The sequence below is a fragment of the Nestor notabilis genome, unplaced genomic scaffold (assembly GCF_000696875.1).
Source record: "Nestor notabilis isolate BGI_N333 unplaced genomic scaffold, ASM69687v1 scaffold15755, whole genome shotgun sequence".
Classification (NCBI taxonomy): Eukaryota; Metazoa; Chordata; class Aves; order Psittaciformes; family Psittacidae; genus Nestor; species Nestor notabilis.
In genome coordinates this window covers 2,548-24,443 of record NW_009929901.1, presented here as the reverse complement: position 1 = coordinate 24,443, position 21,896 = coordinate 2,548, and the positions used below count along the sequence as shown (strand labels likewise).

Genomic DNA, 21,896 nt, shown 5'->3' with positions numbered 1-21,896 from the left:
AGCCAAGCTTGGACAGGGCTTGGAGCAACCTGCCCTAGTCAGAGATGTCCCTGCCTGTGGCAGGGGATTGGAACTAGATGAGCTTTAAGGTCCCTTCCAACCCAAACCATTCTATGATTCCATAAAGAGGAACATGGCAAGTCATTAAACCACATTTGGCAGTAACGCTTGGTCACTCCTTCCTGCATACTGAGGTGTAGCCAAGAAAACTCATGCTGGCTTTGGGTCCTTTGGTCTGGGATACAAGAAGAGCAGGTAATTTACATGCAGGATTTCATTTAAGCCGGGTTTGAGTGCCTGGCAGTCTGCCAGCATGGCCCCTTGATTAGCAGGATTTGGCACTCTGCCATGAGGAGCATGAGCAGCCTCCCAGGCAATACAGCCCAGGTAGCTTCAGCAGGGTGTGGGACAACCTGTATGGGTGCTCTCACCGGGATCTGGAGCACCACTGCTCCTAGTCCTGACACTGGGCCTGACAAAATAGTTGTTTAAAGTCATTAAAAGCCAAAAAGCTCTGAGGAAAGTAGGCAGTTTGCAGAGGCACCCATTAAAACCTTTTTGGCTGGCCTTATTCAGGGGCAGAGATTTGATACATGATGTAGTGGGAAGGAAGCAGAGCTGGTAAGCAGAGCAAAAAGACAGGCTGTGTTTAAGAGGGGTCTGATGGTCTCAATGCTAGGAGCCTCCTGAACTGCACCAGCCTGGCAAGCACTGCTGGCCTCCGTGAGAATAACTGGCACAGGGAGCCTCTAATTGGCAGAGTGCAACATCAGAGCCCTGGCCATCTGCTCCTCTAAAAAGTGATCCCGGGCTCTCCCCCTCCACCCTTTCTGGCAAGTGCTTTGAGGCTTCCTATGACCCTTTCTCCTCTCTCCCAAAGGCTTTCAAAGCTCTGACACAAGGAAACTCATTCAGTGCCTGCAGGCATAGCCCAGTGTCAGCGTGCAGTGACTTAACACACTGAATTTAGTAGTCTTCCTGTGTTGTCTGTTAATCTAAGACTGGGGGGCTAAGTAGCTCTTGCCTCTCTGTCAATCACTGGAGCTTTGTGGGGAAAAAGGAACAAACTCCTTGAAGCACTCATTTTGTTGCTGTTTTCACAGTGCTTTTCCAATTCTCATCAGCCTTTCTGCCTCACTGCAGCATGATTGAAGCTTGCAAGACTGCTGAGGAAGTGACTCAGCTTTCTCAGGAAGGACAGAAGATGCTAGAAAAAATTGAGCAGTCTCCAAAGCCCATAGTTGCTGCCATCAGTGGCTCCTGCCTGGGAGGAGGACTGGAGGTACTGCACAATTCTGGGTCTGACAAGCAGGAGTGGGATTTGATAGTGCTGATACTCTATAAACTACCCAATGCTGCCTGCAGGACTGCTTACTGTGAGAGGGATTTGAGACCTGATGAGGGTTCATTACATCCATTCAAGTGAGTTGGTGGCAAGTTAATGGCTTAGTTATGCTTCAGGACTCTGCCATGCTAATTTTTCTGCTTCTGTTGAGAGCTAATCAAATATGAATCCATGTGGGCCAGGCTAATGTTTAGATGAGAGCGTCCCAGGGAAAAACAGCTGTTTCCAGCAGGCATTGGATCTGGATAAATGCTGCTGGAGGAGTCTAGGCTGGAAATTGCTGCTTTTCTGATTGTGAGTCTTGTATCCCAGCAACCTCTGTTCTCTAAGAGGTTGTAGTGAGCAGGATGAGCATGGGTAACCTGGGCAGGCTCCACCCTGGCCTGTGTACTCTGCTCTCTCACTTGCCACTTCGGCTGTGTGCACTATTTGTTTCATAATCTCCATTTAGGATTTTGTAAACTGAAGGACTCTGGGGTAATTCTTGGTGCAAAGCTGTTACTGAAACAGAATAACCGTGTGTGAATGGAGTCTCTTCAGTTGCACACTGATCACTCAAGCAGTCACAGCTTTTAACAAGCACTGTGTTGAAGGATCTAGACCTGGTGATCCAGTGATAAACTAAGTATCGTGGCTGATCTGCATGTGGAATCATGCTCTCAATGTAATCAGTGAATTTAACTCTTACTGGCCTAGATGAGATTTAAAAATAGCTTGGCTTAGTTTGGTATTTCATGTTCATGTCACAGCTGGTTGCTATCATCTGTTTATGTGCACTTCTGCCAGAAGCAGCCATCAGTGAGCAGAGGGAATTGGGGCAGTTGAATTGGGGAATTGGGGTAGTGGCAGAACGAAAGTGGAGCCAGTGTGTAGAAGAGACCTTTGCGATGGATGTCCACCTAGTTCTTCTGTGGTCTTTCACAAGGAAACCCTTATTTTTCTTTTCTCTTCTTAAGGTTGCCATTGCCTGTCACTACAGAATAGCAACAAAGGACAAGAAAACAGTCTTGGCTGCACCTGAAGTGTTACTGGGTATCCTGCCAGGGGCAGGGGCTACTCAGAGGCTGCCGAAGCTGGTAAGTAAGAGAAGAACTTCACTTAGTATTCCCTTCTGCATGGCATGCTCCCATTCTGAAATCCCCCTTTCTGCCCGTCCAGGTGGGACTTCCTGCTGCCTTTGATATGATGCTGACTGGAAAAAGCATCCGTCCTGACAAAGCAAAGAAGATGGGTCTGGTTGACCAGCTGGTGGACTCGCTAGGTCAGACGTGATTCCTCTCAGTTTCTTTATCTGCTGTTTACCACCTTAATGAAGTGGGTGAAGAAACCACTGGTGGGGGCAAAGCACATGGACTTCAAAGTCCTTGCCATGCTCTGCAGTGCAATCTCCATTCCCACTTCAGAAGCATGTGCATGGGAACCTTGAAATATCAGGCTCCTGCTAAAGCTAAGTGAGTAAAGAAAGGTTAGTGTAGAGGGCAGCTTGCTGCTGGCTCTCTTGCATAAGCTAATTATACAGATAAGAGCCTGCATTCCTCATTTATCACGTCAGGGGGACAGATTGCTACCCATAATGAAAGGAGAATAAATGACCAATGTTTACGTTTATGCAGGCTGCAGATGTTAATCTCTGTGACAAGATCTTGAGAAGAAGCCAGCCCCCATGGCTTAGGTGCTCTGAACTGTCAACCAACTTTCAGTTGGATGGAGAAATCCCTTGCAAAATGCGTATTTCCATGTGCTGAGTGGGCTAGTGAATAGTTTCTTGCTTCTGCTTTTCCTTCCCTAGGGCAGCTTTCATGGAAGGTGACTAAATGAAGGGGCAAGCCCTCCCACAGTCTCCTCTGAAAGGTCTGAGCAGCTGCAGCCAGGAGTTAGACTGGAAACCACTGTGTCAGCTGGTACTGCCACAGAGTAGCAGGGTGCTGAGCTTGTTTCCTCTGGCAGAGCATGGCCAGAGTACCCTGGTGGCCCTTAGCTTAGGAGAAAATGAAATAAACAAAAAGGAAAGGTGCTGCTGCTTACCCTGAGAAATGCCATGGAAGCCTTTGTATCTGTTCTCTCTCATATGCTGGTGTTCAGCTGGATCTTTAGCTGTAGTCTCACTTACAGAACAGATCAGGGGTACCCAGGCTTGAGTTAAAATTGCCTGAGTAAAAATAGCCTGAGTAAACTTCAGTGCTGTATACTTGCTCAAATGTGAATTGGGTTTTAAGAGACAGCCAGTGTGGCTTTTTATACCGATGATTACAATGGTTTCCTTGAAGGAAACCTGAACTTTTTGAAGAGTTGTTTGCAGTCCTAGCTCAGACCAGATAAGCGTGTAGGAGGAACACAAAAAACAATTTATGTGCAAGCATTAGAGGCATTTCTTGTTCATTCAAATAGCAGCCAGTGCCAGAAGGCTTTCTCCTGCGTATTCTCATGTTCATTCTGAATGTCTGGGGGGAAATCAGCTTTAAATGGGAGATGATGCTTTAACTGATTATACAAAGCTTTGAAGGAGAGAGACAGCATTAATCAGGAGGCAATTTCGTGGGGTGCAATCAGCTCTCCTTCAGTAGGGAGCTCTACAGCATGCTCTTGATGTATTTACTACTGTGCCCAGATCTAATTCTGGCATGTGCCATTTATATAAGAAAGCAGATGTGAGTCGACAGCTTGGAGTTCCCGGGTTAGGACACAGAAAAATGTTGGGAGGTAACTGCAAGTAAAGTAAACCCACGTACGTGGGTTTGACCACCTTGCCTGAGTAGTTTTACAGCTCAGACTTACAAATAAACAGCTTTATTCTTCAGCTATAGTATCAAAGTTCAGCACTTGCTGGTGTTGAACACCCAAGCTAATAGAAGGGGGAAATCACGTATTCGCATCTGGTGGTGGGAAGATAATTTGGAAGCAAGTAAGGTTTGAGCTCAGAAATCCCAAATGCTCTCAGATGTCCAAGAAATTCTCTCAAATCCCCTGGGCATTGCTGAAATGTAGATTATGCAGCAGCTCTGGATTAAGTTTTTCTGTGTTGCCTGTAAAATGAAAGATGTTGCTTTGTTTGAACTGTTTTCCCCTGGACTGGCTTTGTCATACTGCCAGGGCATGAGTGAGACTTCCCAACAGCGAGCTTTCGTGATCTGGTCAAAATGTATGTGCTGCTTTATTTGCTTCTTGCGGAGAGACCCTCCAGCAGGCAGCAGCATCTGTGGTCTGCTGAGTATATGCTCTCAAGATTTATATGCAAGGAGAGCTGAAACAGAAGTTGTTTGAGCGAGTCCAGAGCGAGTCAGATGCTCTGAGGGCTGGAGCACCTCTGCTATGGAGACAGGCCAAGAGAGCTGGGCTTGTTCAGTCTGAGAAGGCTCAGGGGAGACCTGAGAGCAGGTTCCAGTACTCAAACTGGCTGACGAGAAAGCTGGAGAGGGGCTTTTGACAAAGGCCTGTAGGGACAGGACAGGGGGAATGGCTTTAAACTGACAGAGAGAGATTGAGATGAGATCTTAGGAAGAAGTTGTTCCCTGTGAGGGTGGTGAGGCCCTGGCACAGGTTGCCCAGAGAAGCTGTGGCTGCCCCCTCCCTGGCAGTGTCCAAGGCCCGGCTGGCCGCGGCCTGGAGCAACCTGGTCTAGTGGAAGGTGCCCCGGCCCATGGCAGGGGATTGGAACTGGATGAGCTTTAAGGTCCCTTCCAACCCAAACCATTCTGTGATTCTATCAAGACCTCAGCTTTTTGGTGGAGGGAGAGCATAGTGGAAGGTGAAAGAAGAGGGGGTTTCTGTTTTGGTTTTGTTTGACTGTCTCCTCTGTCAGGGAGTGGTTGCCTGCTCTGATGGTTTCTTTGCTGTGAGGACTCTGGAGCATCTGGGTATGGCTGTAGCAGTTTACAGTGAAGGTTAATGAGATCATGCAGCTGTATGATATAGAGTTGTAACCCCAACAGGTTTGTTTTGCTAATTCAGAGGCAGCCCAAGGCTGTGGTTTTACCTGCAGGCTCGGCATGGTGCCGCATGCAGAGTCACTGGGCATTGCTCTTTCGTTAGTGACTCACTGTGCCTCTAGCAATTTCACACAACCGCCTTTTCAGCTCTGCACTCCATCCTCCTGTGTGATGATACCAGTTCTGTGCTTCGAAATGGTGCAACCCACCATCAGAGATTGCTAAAACTCATTTTGTGATGGCTTGCTTCATTGTTTGTGGGACAGCTCTAAGTTATGCTGGGTGTTCGCCTAGCTAAAGCAAGTGAGAGATTTCCTGCAACTGAGACCAGAAGTGGAGGTTTCACTGGGCATCAGCTCCAGGACAGGTAATTTGCAGGAACACGGTGCTTTGCAACTGTCATCTGTATATTTAACACCAACAGTGTTGTACAGACTTACCGTACTATGTAAGAAGGAAGAGCTGCAGCAAGAGGGGAGGGCAGGCAGCACACCAAAGTTCTGCTGGGATTCAGAATTGCCTGCAATTACATGAAGTAGAAGGTTGAGGAATAAAGGGCACAATTTGCAAAAAGATTGTCAGGTGCTGAAACAAGGGTCCAGAGAGGTGATGGAACCTCCACCCTTGGAGTCCTTCAGAGACTGGCAGAGTATGTCTTTGAGCAGCCTGATCTAATTCCAGAGCTGGATTTAACTTTGAACTTGGCCCCATTTTGAGCAGCAGGTCAGAGTAGATGGCCTCCCATCTCCCCTTCCAAAGCTATTCTATGGTTCTGTGAAAGTAGCATTCATGTTTAAGTAGCATAATGCTATCTGCTCCCATTGGGAACTGGTGTTTCAGCATTTGTGTATAATGCCTTGGGACCTTCCAGTAATTGTCTGAGCCTTTCCCTCATTGTTCATCAGCAAGAAAAGTCACGCAGGTGTGGGGAATAGAGTGGTGATAATTCAAAGGAAGTCATGTTGCTAGTCTCATCCTTGCTTCTCTGCATCCTCAGCTATCAGTGATAACTGCTGCTGCATGTCCTCAAGACTTTTTTTATTCACAGGGCCGGGTATGAAGTCTCCAGAAACACGAACAATTGAGTACTTAGAGGAGGTGGCCATTGGCTTTGCCAGAGGTCTAGCCAACAGGACTGTGTCTGCCAAAAGATCCAAAGGGCTAATACAGAGTAAGTCTGTGGGCACTATGGCAAATCCCAAGGGATTGTAGAGAGTATAATCCAGTTTTCCTTCACATGTCTATGTTTGTGCTCCTACTTAATTCCATTTGCAAAATGAAGTTGTTTCGTGTTGTAGTCATCTCTTGAGCCTGGTGAGTTGGTAGAGAAAACATTGCTCTGCGTATCTTCTGGTGGCATTGCCAGAGCTGCACATTGTACTGCTCCTGAAGAAGGGAGCCAAGCTTCATGAAGAGATAGATCAACATCTGCCTCCAGAGGACTTACCCATCTTTAAAGTTTTAGTAGCAAGTTCTGTACCAAGTTTGTGTAATCAAATGGGAAGAGGCACATGGGTCTGCTCTGCACTGATCCTCATTAGTGGAGCCCTTATGCAGTTAGAGGGCAGAAATGGTGACATCTCTGTGCAAGTTCTGCTCCCCAGAGCTCAGTTTGTCACTTGTATTTGTATTGGGAGGATACTCAGCTCTAAATGAGACTTGTCTGTGAAACAAGCCATAGAAATCCTCCTGAGCAGACCCTGCTACCTGGGGCTGAGGTTCTGGTGCTTTCTGTGTTTCTATTGCAGATATGCAGCATTCACTCTTATACTCCTGGTTAACTATTTAAAGGCTGATTGTGCATGTAGCACTATGCTGAGACATGTTTTGTCCATCTTGCAGAGATAACAGACTATGCCATGGCTCTTCCATTTGTGAGGCAGCAAGTGTACAAGACAGTGGAAAGCAAAGTTCAGAAACAAACCAAAGGACTCTACCCCGCTCCAGTAAAGATCATTGAGGTAACCCCCACTGTGAGGTGTAAGAAACTATAGTGATGGTGGAGCTGTGGGATAACATGGCAACACATGGAGAGAAGGTGGTTCATTTCTCTGAGTCAAGCCTTACATCCTGATCTTCGCAGATCAGCTTTGGTGCATGCTGCCCGTGTGGTGCATCAAGCAAGCATAGTAAACTTCAGAATATCTTCCCAGAATACAATCACTAATCTAGGTGGTACTGGTGCCAGTAAGGGGTAGATCAAGAATCCCAGTTGAGGGGAGGCTTAGCTGGAATACTTTGTCTGAATGAAACTTTCAGCTGCAGTTTTTCCAGGTTTCCTTACACAGTTTCTAAAGAGTTGGGTGAACCTGTTTGAAGCTAAGAAAATACAAATTACTGCTTTCATAGCATGAACCACGCCATACTTAGAAAGTTAGTTCCCCGAGTTACACGGGCATTGAATTACCTACAGACACAGTCCATGGTTGAATCCTTATTATTTTAAAATGACTTTTCACTATTTTACGTTGTTGCCAAGAGTTCTATAAACCTGCAAATGCCCCAGTCTGACTCTGAGAGCAGGGTCATTACAGGAGCACAGTCTTACTGAAAATCAATTCCTGAAACCACAAAGTATGTGTAAAAATGAACCTGTTGGAAACCCCCTTGCCATCGTAGCTGTTATGTGCTAGAAGAACAAGGTGTTCCATAGCTCTGCTTTGAACAGCATGGACAGGACCCAGAAAGTCTGAAGTGTGCCCTGAATATTGGAGAGGAGTCACATGTGAAAACAGGAGGTGCAGCTAAACAAGTGATCTCATTAAAGCATAGATGTTGGCAGATGTGACTAAACAGTGGCATATCCTTATTGTTCTTCTTTGACTAGGTTGTAAAGACTGGTCTTGATCAGGGGCATGACGCTGGATACCTCACTGAATCCCAGGTAAGGAGATTAGATTCCTGGTTGTAGTTAGTCAGTTGTGTAGTCAGGAGGATTTGTGTCTAACCACGCACAAAGGATAATATTCATCCTGGGCTGCTCAGAATGGTATCTTGCTCCATGCCTCTTCTTCTGGCACTGGGGCTGTGAAAAACGCCTGCTTAAGCAATAGAACTGTTTGTCAGGGTTCTTCATCTCTGAAAACAGTTTGTACCTTTTCTTATTCCTGTCTGTGTTACCTTTCTGAGTGGGGAATGACCGGGGAGAGGTCACCAATACAGGTTTTACCGACCAGCACTGTGATTACTCCACCTGTCTGAGCACTGTTTGCTCTTTGTGATTGTCACACAGGACAGGTATCCAGAGGTGTGGGTGTAGTGCTCTCTGTCTCCTCAGTGTTTCCAGACAATTTGGTGCAAACAAGCCATTTCCTCCAAGAGTTAACTTTAATTTTTACCAGTGCTCTGTTTACTCTGTCACACTTTTTCACCATTATCTTTGTTCAGGGTGCTGAGTCTCCAATATTCTTGGTTTGCTGTTTGCCCTGTTTTCTATACTTTGTACTGGTCCTTTTTCACCCATTGATAATTTTGAGTGCTTCTGAAAATTAGGTGGGGTTTTTTCAACAGTAGTTTCTCACCTCAAACAGGACTTCTCTCTCTTTATCCCCTAGTCAAACTTAGCTACTTAGTAGCCACTCCAGTCAGTGTACTGGCTAGTATTGCCCATGCAGGGAGACCTCAACAGACCAAAGAACTGGGTGGACAGGAACCTTATGAAGTTGAGTGAAGGGAAATGCCAAGTGCTGTCCTGGGGAGGAATAACCCCATGCACTAGTCCAGGCTGGGGCCAGCTGACTGGAGAGAGTCCAGTGAGGGACCGCAAGGATGGTTAGAGGTGGGAGCATTTGGCACACAAGGAGACACTGTGAGACCTGGGACTGGAGAAGAGAAGGCTTGGGGCGACCTTATCAACATGTGTAGATCATAGAAAGGTTTGGGTTGGAAGGGACCTTAAATATCATCTGGCTAGAATCCAACCCTCCTTCTTTACAGTGGGTTGGAACCAGGCTACACTCTTCTATTCTCTCCATTCTAGTGGCAGAATAAGAACACAAACAGAAATGGGAAATTCCACTTAAATATGCAAACCAACTGTTTTACTCTAAAGGTGATGGAATGTGGGAAGATTGCCAGGAGAGACTTTAGAGTCCTCCTCCGTGGCAGTACTCAAAACCCAATCACACACAGTCCTAAGCAGCCTGTTCTGGTTTGAGCAATGGGGTGGGACAAGACAATCTCCACAGGTCTCTTCCAACCTCAACTCTTCAGTGGTTTGGTGGTTCTGTGAAACAAGCCTCTATATCATTCTTCCTTTCCCTTCAATTCTTTACTTTCCTGGCACATCAGTTGTGTTTAGCACCAATATCCACTGTTAAGGGTAGTCAAGTCTTTTGCATGTAAGATCCAGAAGACTTCATCTCTTGCTCTGCTGGCTGCTTTTTCCCCTGCGTAGGTCCAACCAGTAGTGAGGCTGAGCAGCTATTAAATCATAGAAGAGATATCCTACTGCAGAGGTGTAGGTACATGCACACATGTATTCACAGACACATGACACGCACGGCTGGCTGCACAGACAGCATGGTGCCTTTGCTGGTGACACCCACATAAACACAGACAGCTTATGGGCATGGCCAGCATGGATGATTCATGCTGTTCACCCTGGTCACCTGATCAGAATTGAAGTTCACATGTGTGCACACACCCCTTCATTAGCCGACTGTAGATATTTCATCTGACAGTTAGTTGGCCACAGGGCCCAGTCTGATCAGCTGCTGGCACATGGACCTTGTGCCCTAAATGCCACTCAGTCCGGCTTGAGGTTTACTAGTGACATACTCAGGGAAGATAGGAATAAAGTTTAATATGGAGGTAGGACAGACTGTGGTGGGCAGACACAGGGCTTGAGCAAGCGAATGTCCTCACTGGCAGCTTGCTCATGCATGACCCTTTTATTACACACACACATACAGACTCTTTGTTTTCCCATGCTTATTCGTCCTCACCCATCTTGATCCTTCCCCTTCTCTGCCCTTGTCTTTGCCTTAATAAACAAGCTGCCCCTAATTAGTTTTTTCTCACGCAATCCGTACTCAAATTTGTTACTTTTGATACTGAAGAGGTAATTCTGGCTGTGCACAGTGTCACCGGTGTGGGTCCCTTGACACTTACGGCTCTGCAAGACCTGACTCCCCAGAAGACCCACAATGCTCCCATCTGGTTATCTCTGTGTTTGGGTCATCTCTCACATCGCTGTCCTGTAACTGCTGGTGAAATCCATCTGTCCCCCGCAGCACTATCTGTATCTTTCACCAGCTTCTCACGGTGCTCTGTCACATTCCCCAGTCTTTCCTGTCATGCTTAGTAGCTCCTTTGGCTCTCTTCTCGTGACAGTGTTCTGGTCTGAGATGTAACTGTCTGCCTCCTACCTTAACAGTGATTTCCTGGGTATACCCCGTCTGTTCTGGTTATGCATTGCACCCACGTTTGGTCTGATGCTGAATAAAAGGCTCAGGATACTCTGTTCCTTACTGAAAAGAATGAATGTGTTTTCCTGAGAACAGCAGCAGGATGGAGATCTTCCCAGAACCCTCTAAAGAATAATAAATGTCAATGTCATGTCTTTTCTGATGCCTCCCTCTTTCCCCTAGGATAGAAGACTTGCAGATTCTCTTCCAGATTCTGTGTTTCTGATATTTTAACAAGCCTCTAACTCACAGGACAGTGGTGAAGGAAGACACAGCCTACTCTAAACTGCATTGTTTTGGTGGCTTTCCTTAGCTGACTTGGCTCAGACAACATTAGTTTTCTGTTGCATTATGCTGTCTTTTGTCTTCCTGACTACTTTCCCATTTCATGCTGAGTGCTGGGAGGTTATGCAGGCCTTAGTTTTTGTTGCCTGTCTATGATCCTCTGAAAATAGTGCCAGGCTACTGCTGTCAGTAAGAACTGGCCTATTTAAAGACTTTTCTCAAAGCCCAAGGGCAGGACCATTTCACTTGGAAGCCATTGGGGCAATGGCCTCAGCTACTGCAGGATGCATATAGGGGAGAAAGGGGAAAAAGGGTCCTGTGTAAGTGAAATACGGTCCTGCTGCTGTGGACCTAGTAGTGGCTCCTGCACTGATCTTTTAGGACCCTGCAGCTGCTGGCTGGCTGAGGCAGCTGGGTCGCTTCTGGCCTACCATCATGGCAGTGAACTGCCAGGGAATGCTTCTCCCAGAGCTGTGATGGGAGGGTGGAAATGAGTTGTGAATGATTCAGTGGGTAGGAGGAAGATGGACACAGAAATGCCATGGCTGGTTTTGTTCCCTGGCAGAACCCCTGTGCCTCCAGATGTGAGCCTTAGAGGTACAAGCTCTTTCAGGTACTTTAAATGATAGTGTTTATGGGAAAGGACGTTGAACAAGCAGTTTCCTACTGCTCTTTGGCAGCCCATGTGGGAGGTAGTGATGCAAAGCAGGCTGTGCTTGGAACAGTAGGTGCCTTGCTGCAAAGGATACATATGCTCTGTCCATTCTTCCTTTTCTAACTCTGCTAGTAGTCTGTGCAGTTACATGGGTAGCTGTGCTGTCCCCTCGCCGTGTTTTTGATGCATGTGTGCTGGAAGTGAGACAGCTGTTAAATGCCAAACTCTCTGCTTCCTTCTTCCCTTTCTTCCAGAACTTTGGCAAACTTGCAATGACTAAGGAAGCCAAAGCACTGATGGGACTTTACCATGGGCAGGTGCACTGCAAGAAGAACAAGTTTGGAGAACCTCAGCGAGAGGTCAAGTAAGTGCAAGTGTGGGATGCCTGAAGGAGTGGTTGGAGGACCTCTGCTAAAGAGAGAGGACCTCTGGAGGACTCTGCTTTTGGAGCTAGTGGCCTGCAGTCCTGAAAAGCACTGTAGCAGTGCAGATAGATTTCCAGCCTCCCAAAAGTTTATGCTTTGCAGCTGGGACATCTCAGCCACGAGTGAAATCTTGCATGATCTCACTAAAAATAGTGCCTGGGTGGACAGGATCTGTGAGAATCTGTCAGCAGCAGTGGAAGTTCAGTGATTTCTAGCTTTAAATGTGCCCCCTCGTCCTTTTCTGTGCAGGACTCTGGCAGTGCTGGGAGCAGGGCTCATGGGAGCTGGCATTGCACAGGTTTCAGTGGATAAAGGACTGAAGACCATTCTGAAGGACACAGCACAGCAAGGCTTGGACAGAGGACAGCAGCAGATCTTCAAGGGGTACGTGAACTAAAAGGAGTTTGCTTGGGATGGAATAGGGATGCCTTTAGTGAAAACACTCTTCTGCTTTCAGTCAGTCAGGAATTCCAGACACTTCTGTTCTCTGGAGTCTTCTACCATGAGATATCACAGAAGTGCTTTCTTGTAAGGTTGCCCTATGCAGTGTGTTGGGATATTGCTACAAAATAGGCCCAGTCTATTCAGCCTTAGCTCCTTAGGTAGGTAGGTGACCTAACAGACCATTGCTTTAGTTTTTAAATTTAGTAGTAGCTTATAGAGCTAAGGGGGGAGGGAGTAATCCTGGCTGCCTAAAAGCCCATGTTAGGGGAGGCACTGGGCCACACTTCTGAAAAGCTGGATCTCTTTCCCCTGTCCTTCTAGCTCAGCAATAATAGTGCTCAGCTGTGCATCATCAGGAATATCAGTGATTGAAACACAGGATGGTTGGGGTTGGAAGGGTCCTCTGGAGGTCATCCAGTCCCATGGCCCTGCTAAAGCAGGTTTACCTAGAGCAGGTTGCACAGCATCACATCCAGGTGGATTTTGGCTATCCCCAGAGAAGGAGACTCCACAGCTTTGCTAGGCAGCCAGTGCCAGTGTTCCATCACCCTCACAGTAAAGAAGTTCCTCCTCGTATTCAGATGGAACTTCTCGTGTTTCAGTTTGTAGCCATTGCCTTATCCTGTCACTGGGCACCACTGAGAAGAGTGATCCCGTCCTCTTGACACCCACCATTAAGATAATTGTGTGCATTGATTAGATCCCCTCTCTGTCATCTCTTCTCCAGGCTGAACAGGCCCAGCTCTCTCAGCCTTTCCTCATAAGATAGGTGTTCCAGTCCTTTAATCATCTTCATAGTCCTCTACTGGACTCCAGTAGTTCCTTGTCCTTCTCGACCTTCAGACTAGTTGACTTTTGGACTAACGCATCAGCTGAGTTGTGTGAGCAGGGCTCTTCTATTTCCAGATGGAAGGAGGGGCCAGTGACAGTCCTGCTGGCTTGGAGGTGGTGTTTTGGGTCCAGGAGGGAGGCAGGGATGCCCTTAGTGGTGTGGTGCACCTCCAGCAGCCTGGACTGGCCTGCTTAGGAGCTATGACAAGGCTGTCCTTCTCTAGGCTGAACAGCAAGGTGAAGAAGAAGAGTTTGACATCATTTGAGAGGGACTCCATTCTCAGCAACCTTAAGGGCCAGCTGGACTACAAAGGCTTTGAGAAGGCAGACATGGTGATTGAGGCTGTGTTTGAGGACATCAACATCAAACATAAAGTGCTGAAGGAAGTGGAGGCTGTGAGTATTGTTTCTGAGCAGCTTGTGCTAGATATGGCCCCTGTGTGGTGGAGACTCAGGGCGTCCTGTCCTGTGCTGCTGGGTTTGTCCCATCTCCTTTGTGCTGCAGTTTGGTGCTTGGTGCAAGTTATTTATGTCAGTAGAGGGGTGAGTGTTAAGGGCAGCCTTCCTATTCCCTAAGAATATTCACTGTTCAGTAAGGAGTCAGTAGTTCTTAGCTGAATGGGGCAGTTCTGTTATTTGCTAACTCCTGGGAACCACTCCAAAAATAGTTCCATTTGTCTGAGAGCACTGACATGACAGTAATGTCTTTTGGTATCTCCACAATTTATACTCCTTTACCTGCTATCCCTAGCTTGCCACCAGTGCACTTTTCTGTTCAAGAGCACACTTGGGGTAATAACTGGATGGTAAAAGAGCTTTCTGAAGTCCCTCCCTGACATGTCTAATGTCATTGCAGCGGTCTGGCAGGAACATGGGGGCTCTGAACTAATATTGCAGACCTGTAGAGAGTTCAGGGGAAGCCAGATATGGCTGACTTGGGCTGCTGCTTTAGAACTACTTTCTAATGCTGATAGAGAAAATCAAGTTTGCCTTGTTTGTCAGGATTGCCAGGTGCTTGTGCTGTTATCTCAGGGCTTTGCACATCACACTCTGGGCCTGTCTCTGCAGCCTGTGCGTTTACACTGTCTCTTCCACCCCCTGCCACAGGTGATCCCTCCTCACTGTATCTTCGCCAGTAACACATCTGCCCTCCCAATCGGCCAAATTGCTTCTGTTAGCAAGAGGCCAGAGAAGGTGAGTATCCAGTGCCATGTGTCTGTTCTGTTCTGCACCAAGCTGCCTGTTAGGGGCAAACTGTCTTTGCTCGAGGTGAGCGCTGTGATCTTCTACTTCCTCCTCGGAACATGAAACAGCTCATCCTCTGCCCCCAGTGCAAGTGTTGAACAAAGAGCTTGCGATCTTTGGATAGGTAGGAAGGGGGTGAAGGTAGACTTACCCCAAGTGTGATGTTATCAAGGCAGGGTGCAGTAGGGACATCAGCGCATTTCCAGGGAACATTAATGTACATGGGAGCAGAGAAGCTATGGAAGGACTCAAGTGATTCCAGCTAACAACTTCAGTTAATTTGGTAAGCTGATTAGACCTAGGAGTGACTTGCCTTGATGGGAGTATGCCACCTCCTTCTTGGAGAAGACACCAACCCAGCAGCAAAAAGGAAAGGAAAGTCAGTGACTGGAAGCTGAACTCGGAGGTTCTGAAACCACAGCTTTAGTCAGCCATGGAATCGGCTGCTACAGGGATGTTGGGGTTTTCTTTCTGGCTCCAGATGATCTGTGTGAACAGGATGTCAAGAGCAGCTGTTAGAGGTTCCTGTGACCTTCATGAGCCTCTTCCTGGTTTGCTGTCAGACCTTAGTTGCATTGGAAATGCAAACTGAGTCTTACTTCTTAATACTTGCAAATAACTTCCTCTTGCTTTATAAATTGCCTGCATAATTGCTCTTTATAGGGAAACTAATAGGAAATCGGTTAACTAATTAGTGTATTTTCTTTAATTAGTTTTTGAGTCTGCAGCTCTCTCCAGCAAGTGTTTGTCTGACAGATGTTAGCACCAAGTGTAGCTTCCCAGAGGCATGAAGGTGACAAGCTGATTACATGGTCATGTTAAGAAAGTGAGGCACATAGCTGAATAATCTCTACCTAAATGCTGTTGCTAAAGGAAGGCTGCACTTACCTCCACATTTATTTTCTTGAACCATGCCTTCTCATCCTTAAATTCACTTAATTGTCAAAAATAGAATAGAATAGAATCCCAAGTTGGAAGGGACCTTAGGGATCATCTGATCCAACCTTTCTAGGCAAAGCGTGACCTAGACTAGATGTCCCAGCACCCTGTCCAGACAAATCTTAGCAGTGTCCAACACTGGGGAGTCACCACTTCCCCAGGGAGATTATTTTAATGGCTGGTTCTCATGGTGAAAACATAGGAACAAATCATTGACAAGCAGAACACAGGGACTGTCTCTGTGGCTGCTGTTCCACTCTTGAAAGTCCAGCAGGAGCACTACCCAGGCATGTGGCCGCCCAGCCAGCTCAGACAGTACCTGGAGTCACGCAGTGCCTGTGATTTGCGTGGGGACTGAGCTCGATGAGATTCCCAGACAGCTTTTGTTGCCAAACTATTAACAAGTACAAAGAGAGCTGAGCAGCACTCTTGGTCCTGTGTTACACCTTCATCCTTGCTGAGGCAAGAACTGTAGGGCATATGATATGTCCTTGGGAAAGCCAAGGAGGGAAAGGGAGTTGGAGAGCACTTTTGTCAGAGAGGGATACAGTGGAGTGTGTGGCTGAATGAATGGATCCTGCAGTGGTGATGGATCCTGCAGCCCTGCTTCCCTCTGCATCTGGACACTTGACTTGCGTAGCAGATTACTCTGGGAGCCAAAGCCTGTCTTAACCCTGAGCTCTTCCTTCTTCCTGCTTCAAGTCGGGCTGGGTCGGTGGGTGGTGAGCAATTGTGTTCTCTCCCCTTGTTATTTCCCTTACCATTATTATTATTGGTGGTGGTAATAAAACCTGAAACTTCTTGCCTAGGTGATCGGGATGCACTACTTCTCCCCTGTTGACAGAATGCAGCTGCTGGAAATCATCACCACAGACAAAACATCCCAGGACACAGCTGCTTCTGCTGTTGCTCTTGGCCTCAAACAGGGCAAGGTCGTCATCGTGGTAAAGGTGAGGGAGCACTGCACAGAATATAAGCTGGGATAATAAATAAAAGGTCAGGCTTGTGCACTGAGGAGGCTGAATATGGATGTGAGTGCGTTGGCATTAGCTACTCATGCTGAGAAGTAAAAATAGAGGTTAGAAGGTAGCAGGTGCCCAAATGATCCCTGAAGTGTCCTTTGGAGCAGCCATGGAAGGCCATGAGGCGCAGGTGCAGTCTGATCAGCCAGCACGAGGAGCTGGCAGTCCTGTTCCACGCAGCTTCCAGGAGGCTTGAGTATGTAGTGGCATCTGAGATGGAGCAGGGTGGGGCAGGATTCTCACCACCTCTTCTCCCTGGCAGGCAGCAAGGACTGAGGGTCAGTGAGCAGTAACCGTTCACTTTCTGGATCTAAATCTTGTGTGAGAGGGTACAGAAATACAGTAAGTGTAGGCAAAAAGCTATACCAAGCAGAGGGAGAAGACTGAGCACAGCAAGGCAGCAGCTGAGAACAAACTGTGGTCTCTAGGAGGAGGCAGCAGAGCCTCAGAAAAGACATGGGTTTCAAGTGGTTCATCAGGCTGACAGCTGCTGTTGGACACATGGCCCTTCAAGTGGAGCTGATCTCATGCTCAGCAGTGCTGCTGTTTGAGCTAGGTGGGAGGTTCATCTGGTAGGCTCAGGGCAGTTGGCTGAGTGTATTATTGGATTGGTCTTTTCACTGGTGCGTGACGTTGCCAGCAGTGCTGAGCAGGTCTCTCCAGTGGTGCTGGGAAAACTAGCTTGTCAAAAGTGCTCTGAATGCAAGTGGATATACAGTGTTGCTTCTGTAACCCTCATCCTCACATGCCTCCTGGCATGGCAGTTTTCAGGTAATCTCTTGCTTCCTAACTTTGTGAGCAATATCAGAGCTGAAACAACCAGTTTGTGCCAGTTCCGCTTGTGCTGAGCGCCCTTTCCCTTGTCAGCCTGATGGGCTTGGGAAGCAAGGGGACTTCTGCAGCCTGCTTGGGCCCTCCAGGTACTATTTCAAATAAAAACAGTGGTGGGAACTTCCAGGGAGTGAGTTCATGGAGGTCTTCAAACACTGCTGAGCCCTCCAGGATAAAACCCCCCTGTCCTAGCAGTCTGTAACTTTCTGTTAGAAGTGGAGTTCAGTGTGCTTGTCCTGTTTGTCAGTGCCTGAGCTGCAGCTTGGGCTGTGAAATGCAGTTCTTGTGCTGCTGAGAGGGGCCGTGTTCCTGCAGTTTGTACTCACCTTCCTTCCTGCTGCACTTCTCTTTCTAGGATGGGCCTGGCTTCTACACCACCAGGTGCCTGGGGCCGATGCTGGCAGAAGTGGTCCGAGTTCTCCAGGTGTGTCCCCTGTCAGCTACCAAGCCTCTGCCAAATAATCGTGTAAACTCTGTTTCTTCCTTACCCTTGATCAGGCTGACCTCTCCTGCAGTTTGTACTCACCTTCCTTCCTGCTGCACTTCTCTTTCTAGGATGGGCCTGGCTTCTACACCACCAGGTGCCTGGGGCCGATGCTGGCAGAAGTGGTCCGAGTTCTCCAGGTGTGTCCCCTGTCAGCTACCAAGCCTCTGCCAAATAATCGTGTAAACTCTGTTTCTTCCTTACCCTTGATCAGGCTGACCTCAGGTGGGCCTGGGGGGGGGGGGGGGGGGGTAACCAGCCCCAGTGCTTGTGGTTGTCCCCAGCCCACTACTGGCTGAGCTGTGGTCTGATGGGATGTGGTGCAGGCAGTGACGAGGGTCTCTCCTCCCTACAGAGCACCAGAGAGTCAGGAGTGGTGTGAGCATGATGACACTGGTCCTTTCAGTCATCAAATAGCTAATGGGACTGTTTGCAGTCCATGGCCCCAGATGAGCGAGGGCTTTCTGCCCCACACTGGTTTCAGGACCCTTGGCCAGAGATACCATTGCTTCCTCTTCTATTCCTGCAGGAGGGCATTGACCCAAAGAAAATAGACACCCTCTCTACAGCCTTCGGCTTTCCTGTGGGTGCTGTCACATTGGTTGATGAGGTGGGTGTGGATGTGGCCACACACGTGGCTGAGGACCTCGGCAAGGCCTTTGGCGAGCGCTTTGGAGGAGGCAACATCGAGTTGTTCAAGCTCATGGTGCAAAAAGGCTTCTTAGGTGAGACACTAGGCTGTTTTAGTCTTAACCCATTTCCTTCTCTGTTCAAGGAAAAGCATTAGTATCTGTCAGCCTCTTCTGCCTCAGGTGCAAGCAGTCAGAGAAGAGCCCTGGGAATGGGTCTGAAATCCCTCCCAGCTGTACCCTGGGTAGACCTTTGGCTGCAACCAGACCTTCCTTTGCAGAACCAGCAGCAGCTGGCAAAGATGCTGCCCAAAGCAAAGGCAGCAGACAAGATCTTGTGGACCTCTCTATGGCACCTTCCTGAAACCTGCACTAGTGCTCTGGGACACGAAGAGCAACTGCCTGGAAATAAATGTTCCCAGGTGAAACAAGCCCTGAGCTGAGCTTTAGAAGCTCATGGTAGAAGCCGTGCCTCTGGGTGCCAGTGGCAGCTGTGGCTCTGAGCATGCTAAAATGGTGCAGTGTCAATCAGTGGGACCATGATAGCTCTCATCCTCCAGTGACCCATGCTATGACCAGACTCCTGGCAGCAAGAGTTGCTCTTCAGATCTTGTCATCTCTGTCCATTGCTCCCAAGGACTGTGTCCTTTTGCTGCTGTAGCCACAGAAATTGTGGGTTTATTTTACTGTCCTCTGGGCATAATGAAAACATTAGGGCCTGGCACAGTGGCAACATCTAGTCAAGGATTTGGCTGGACATGGGACCTCTTCCCTCTGTCCTTGGTGAGGCAGTAAATGGGCTTGCTACAAAGTGCAGAGGAGCTGGCTGTGCTGGAAGGACCTACTTATGCTAACAGCAGCTGGAGTCACAAGATCATCAGTGGCAAAGATGTCAGGAGCAAACGGGATGTGTGGCAGGATGTGACTGTCTTTTTTTATCCCCGGCAGGTCGTAAGGCAGGGAAAGGTTTTTATGTTTACCAGGAAGGGGTGAAGAACAGGAACGTCAATTCTGGCATGGACGAGATCTTAGCACGGTTCCAAGTGCCAGCCAATCCTGAAGTGTAAGTAGCTGTGCATGTTTGAGTAGTGGTGTGGGCTGGCTCCCACCCCTGACCTGATCAAGCCTTTACCATTCTTATGTGCCTGGTTTGGGACATGGCACAGAACATAGTCCTTATCCTCACGTGGATGACAAACCATCCTCTACCTCTGGCCTGGCTCTGTCTCCCATTTGTGCTGGCTTCACATGCACCTCCCTCCAGTTGTAGTTACGTGCACAGCCCTTACAGACTCTTTCTTTGCAGCTGCACTGAGGAGGACATCCAGATGCGCTTGGTGACAAGGTTTGTGAATGAGGCAGCCATGTGCCTGCAGGAAGGAATCCTCAGCAACCCCGTGGAGGGAGATATTGGTGCTGTGTTCGGCTTGGGCTTCCCACCATGCCTGGGAGGTAAGGGGTTTCAGCTGGGCTAGGCTGCATGGCTTGGCTCAAAAGCTTTGTAGTGGGCTTGGCTAGTGAGCTCTAGGCACCAGAGGCAAGCCAGCTGTTAAGGCCAGGTTTGAGCTGCAGTCTGACAAGCCCAAGTGTCCTTTTCCCGCGTAAAGCCTGAGCCAGAGAGGTTGCTCCAGCATTCCCACCCTATGAGAGGTGGCAGTGAGCCTGAGAGCTGCTGTCAGATGTTCTGGCCAGGACGCTGTGGAGTTCCTCTGCTGGTATAGCTGTTTAGCAGAGCTGTGACTGGTGGGGTCGAAGGACTCCAACCAGGTCATTTTCTGTGTCTTCAGGTTTGAATAAGAGCACAGAGCCTTGCTGGCCCCAGCCTCATCAACACTTCCCTGGAGAACTTCAAAGGAAGAGCTTGGGTCATGCCTAATAGTCATGGGGTGTAGGTGGGATGGGGGACTTGCGAAGGCCCTGCATTTTGAGGAAATCCCTGGCTTGCTTTTGTGCAGCCATACGGTGCTTGGTGAAAAACAAGGCTCTGGTGTCTCATCTCTTGCCACTGCTACTTGCTTGGGTGGGCAGGCTGTCGTGGTTCAAGCCCAGCCAGCCACCCGGAACCACGCAGCAGCTTGCTCACTCCCCCCCGCTTCCTCCCCCCGCTCCCGGAGGGATGGGGAGGAGAATTGGAGGAATGTAACTCCCACGGGTTGAGATAACAGCAGTTCAGTAACTAAGGTATAATACAAACCACTGCTGCTACCAATAATAATGATAAGAGGAATAACAAGGGGAGAGGACACAACCGCTCACCACCCGCTGACCGATACCCAGCCCGACCCGAGCAGTGATCTGGGCCTTCCAGGTAACTCCCCCCAGTTTCTATACTGGGCATGACGTGCTGTGGTATGGAATACCCCTTTGGCCAGTTTGGGTCAGGTGTCCTGTCTCTGCTTCCTCCCGGCTTCCCCTCCTCTCTGGCAGAGCATGAGACTGAGAAAGTCCTTGGTCAGAGTAAACATTACTGAGCAACAACTGAAAACATCAGTGTTATCAGTGTTGTTCCCAGGCTGAAAGTCAAAACCACAGCACTGCACCAGCTACTAAGAAGGAGAAAAAATGACTGCTATAGCTGAACCCAGGACACAGGCACACATACAGCACTGCTGGAAACCTGGTCTCATGCTGCACGTAGAATTGAGAAATTGTGCCTCGGGACCCCATGCTTCACCCGTGTCATAACATGGCACACATAAAGCTGAGCCGACAACCTCAGCCATGGTGCACAGCACATTTCAGGCCAAGATACTTGCTGGGCCCAGCAAGAGCATCGGCAGCATGCTCCTGGACCCATCTGCAACCAGGGTGGGTGACTGTGGCCATGACCGTGGCCATGGATGAGGCACAAGCTGAGGTTGGGGTCACAGCTGAAGGGTACCAAGAGCTCTTGGGCATGGGAGCTCTTGGACAGTGGGAGCTCTTGGACAGTGCTATTACCCCATGCCTCATGTTCCACACCTTGAGGCAAGCTCAAACTAAGGGAGCAATCCCAGCAGTCAAGCGTGTCAGCTCAGTGCAGGTGAGCAGGCAGGGACCAGGTCCTGCATTGCCCTGCCAGGAGCTTGGGGTTCTCCTTTGGAGAATGATGGAGCAGCCAAATCCAGTGCTCTCGCCCTTGGTGCTTCTCCCCTCCTTGGCACAACTGTGTCCCCCTGTCCCTGCAGGTCCCTTCAGGTATGCAGACTCGTACGGAGCCAAGGAGCTGGTGGACAAGCTGCGCAAGTATGAGGCCGTGTACGGCTGCCAGTTCACACCATGCCAGCTGCTGCTGGACTACGCCAAAAACCCGAGCAAGAAATTCCACCAGTGAGCGTGGCCCCACACCGCCCGCCCATGACACGCCGACAGCTCGAGCTGAGGCTGCCAGCTCTCCAGCGACACCCCAATCTGTAGGTTAATGTCCAAAGCACCCAGGGGAGGAAGG

General features: G+C 48.7%; 1 protein-coding gene across 1 annotated transcript in view; it reads left to right on the top strand.

Moving 5' to 3' along the window:
- HADHA (hydroxyacyl-CoA dehydrogenase/3-ketoacyl-CoA thiolase/enoyl-CoA hydratase (trifunctional protein), alpha subunit) overlaps positions 1 to 21,827 on the top strand; it is a gene marked incomplete at its 5' end in the record, with an annotated part of 23,456 nt that extends 1,629 nt beyond the window's left edge. The window contains 16 exons of the mRNA XM_010015194.1: positions 1,144 to 1,282; positions 2,302 to 2,421; positions 2,504 to 2,606; positions 6,320 to 6,442; positions 7,114 to 7,232; positions 8,099 to 8,155; positions 11,874 to 11,983; positions 12,294 to 12,428; positions 13,544 to 13,715; positions 14,427 to 14,513; positions 16,313 to 16,453; positions 17,712 to 17,780; positions 18,370 to 18,565; positions 19,418 to 19,532; positions 19,776 to 19,921; positions 21,637 to 21,827. Of these exons, the coding sequence (XP_010013496.1) occupies positions 1,144 to 1,282; positions 2,302 to 2,421; positions 2,504 to 2,606; positions 6,320 to 6,442; positions 7,114 to 7,232; positions 8,099 to 8,155; positions 11,874 to 11,983; positions 12,294 to 12,428; positions 13,544 to 13,715; positions 14,427 to 14,513; positions 16,313 to 16,453; positions 17,712 to 17,780; positions 18,370 to 18,565; positions 19,418 to 19,532; positions 19,776 to 19,921; positions 21,637 to 21,782 (1,978 nt within the window). The remainder of the gene's footprint in view (positions 1 to 1,143; positions 1,283 to 2,301; positions 2,422 to 2,503; positions 2,607 to 6,319; positions 6,443 to 7,113; positions 7,233 to 8,098; positions 8,156 to 11,873; positions 11,984 to 12,293; positions 12,429 to 13,543; positions 13,716 to 14,426; positions 14,514 to 16,312; positions 16,454 to 17,711; positions 17,781 to 18,369; positions 18,566 to 19,417; positions 19,533 to 19,775; positions 19,922 to 21,636) is intronic.
- Positions 21,828 to 21,896: the final 69 nt, after the last annotated feature.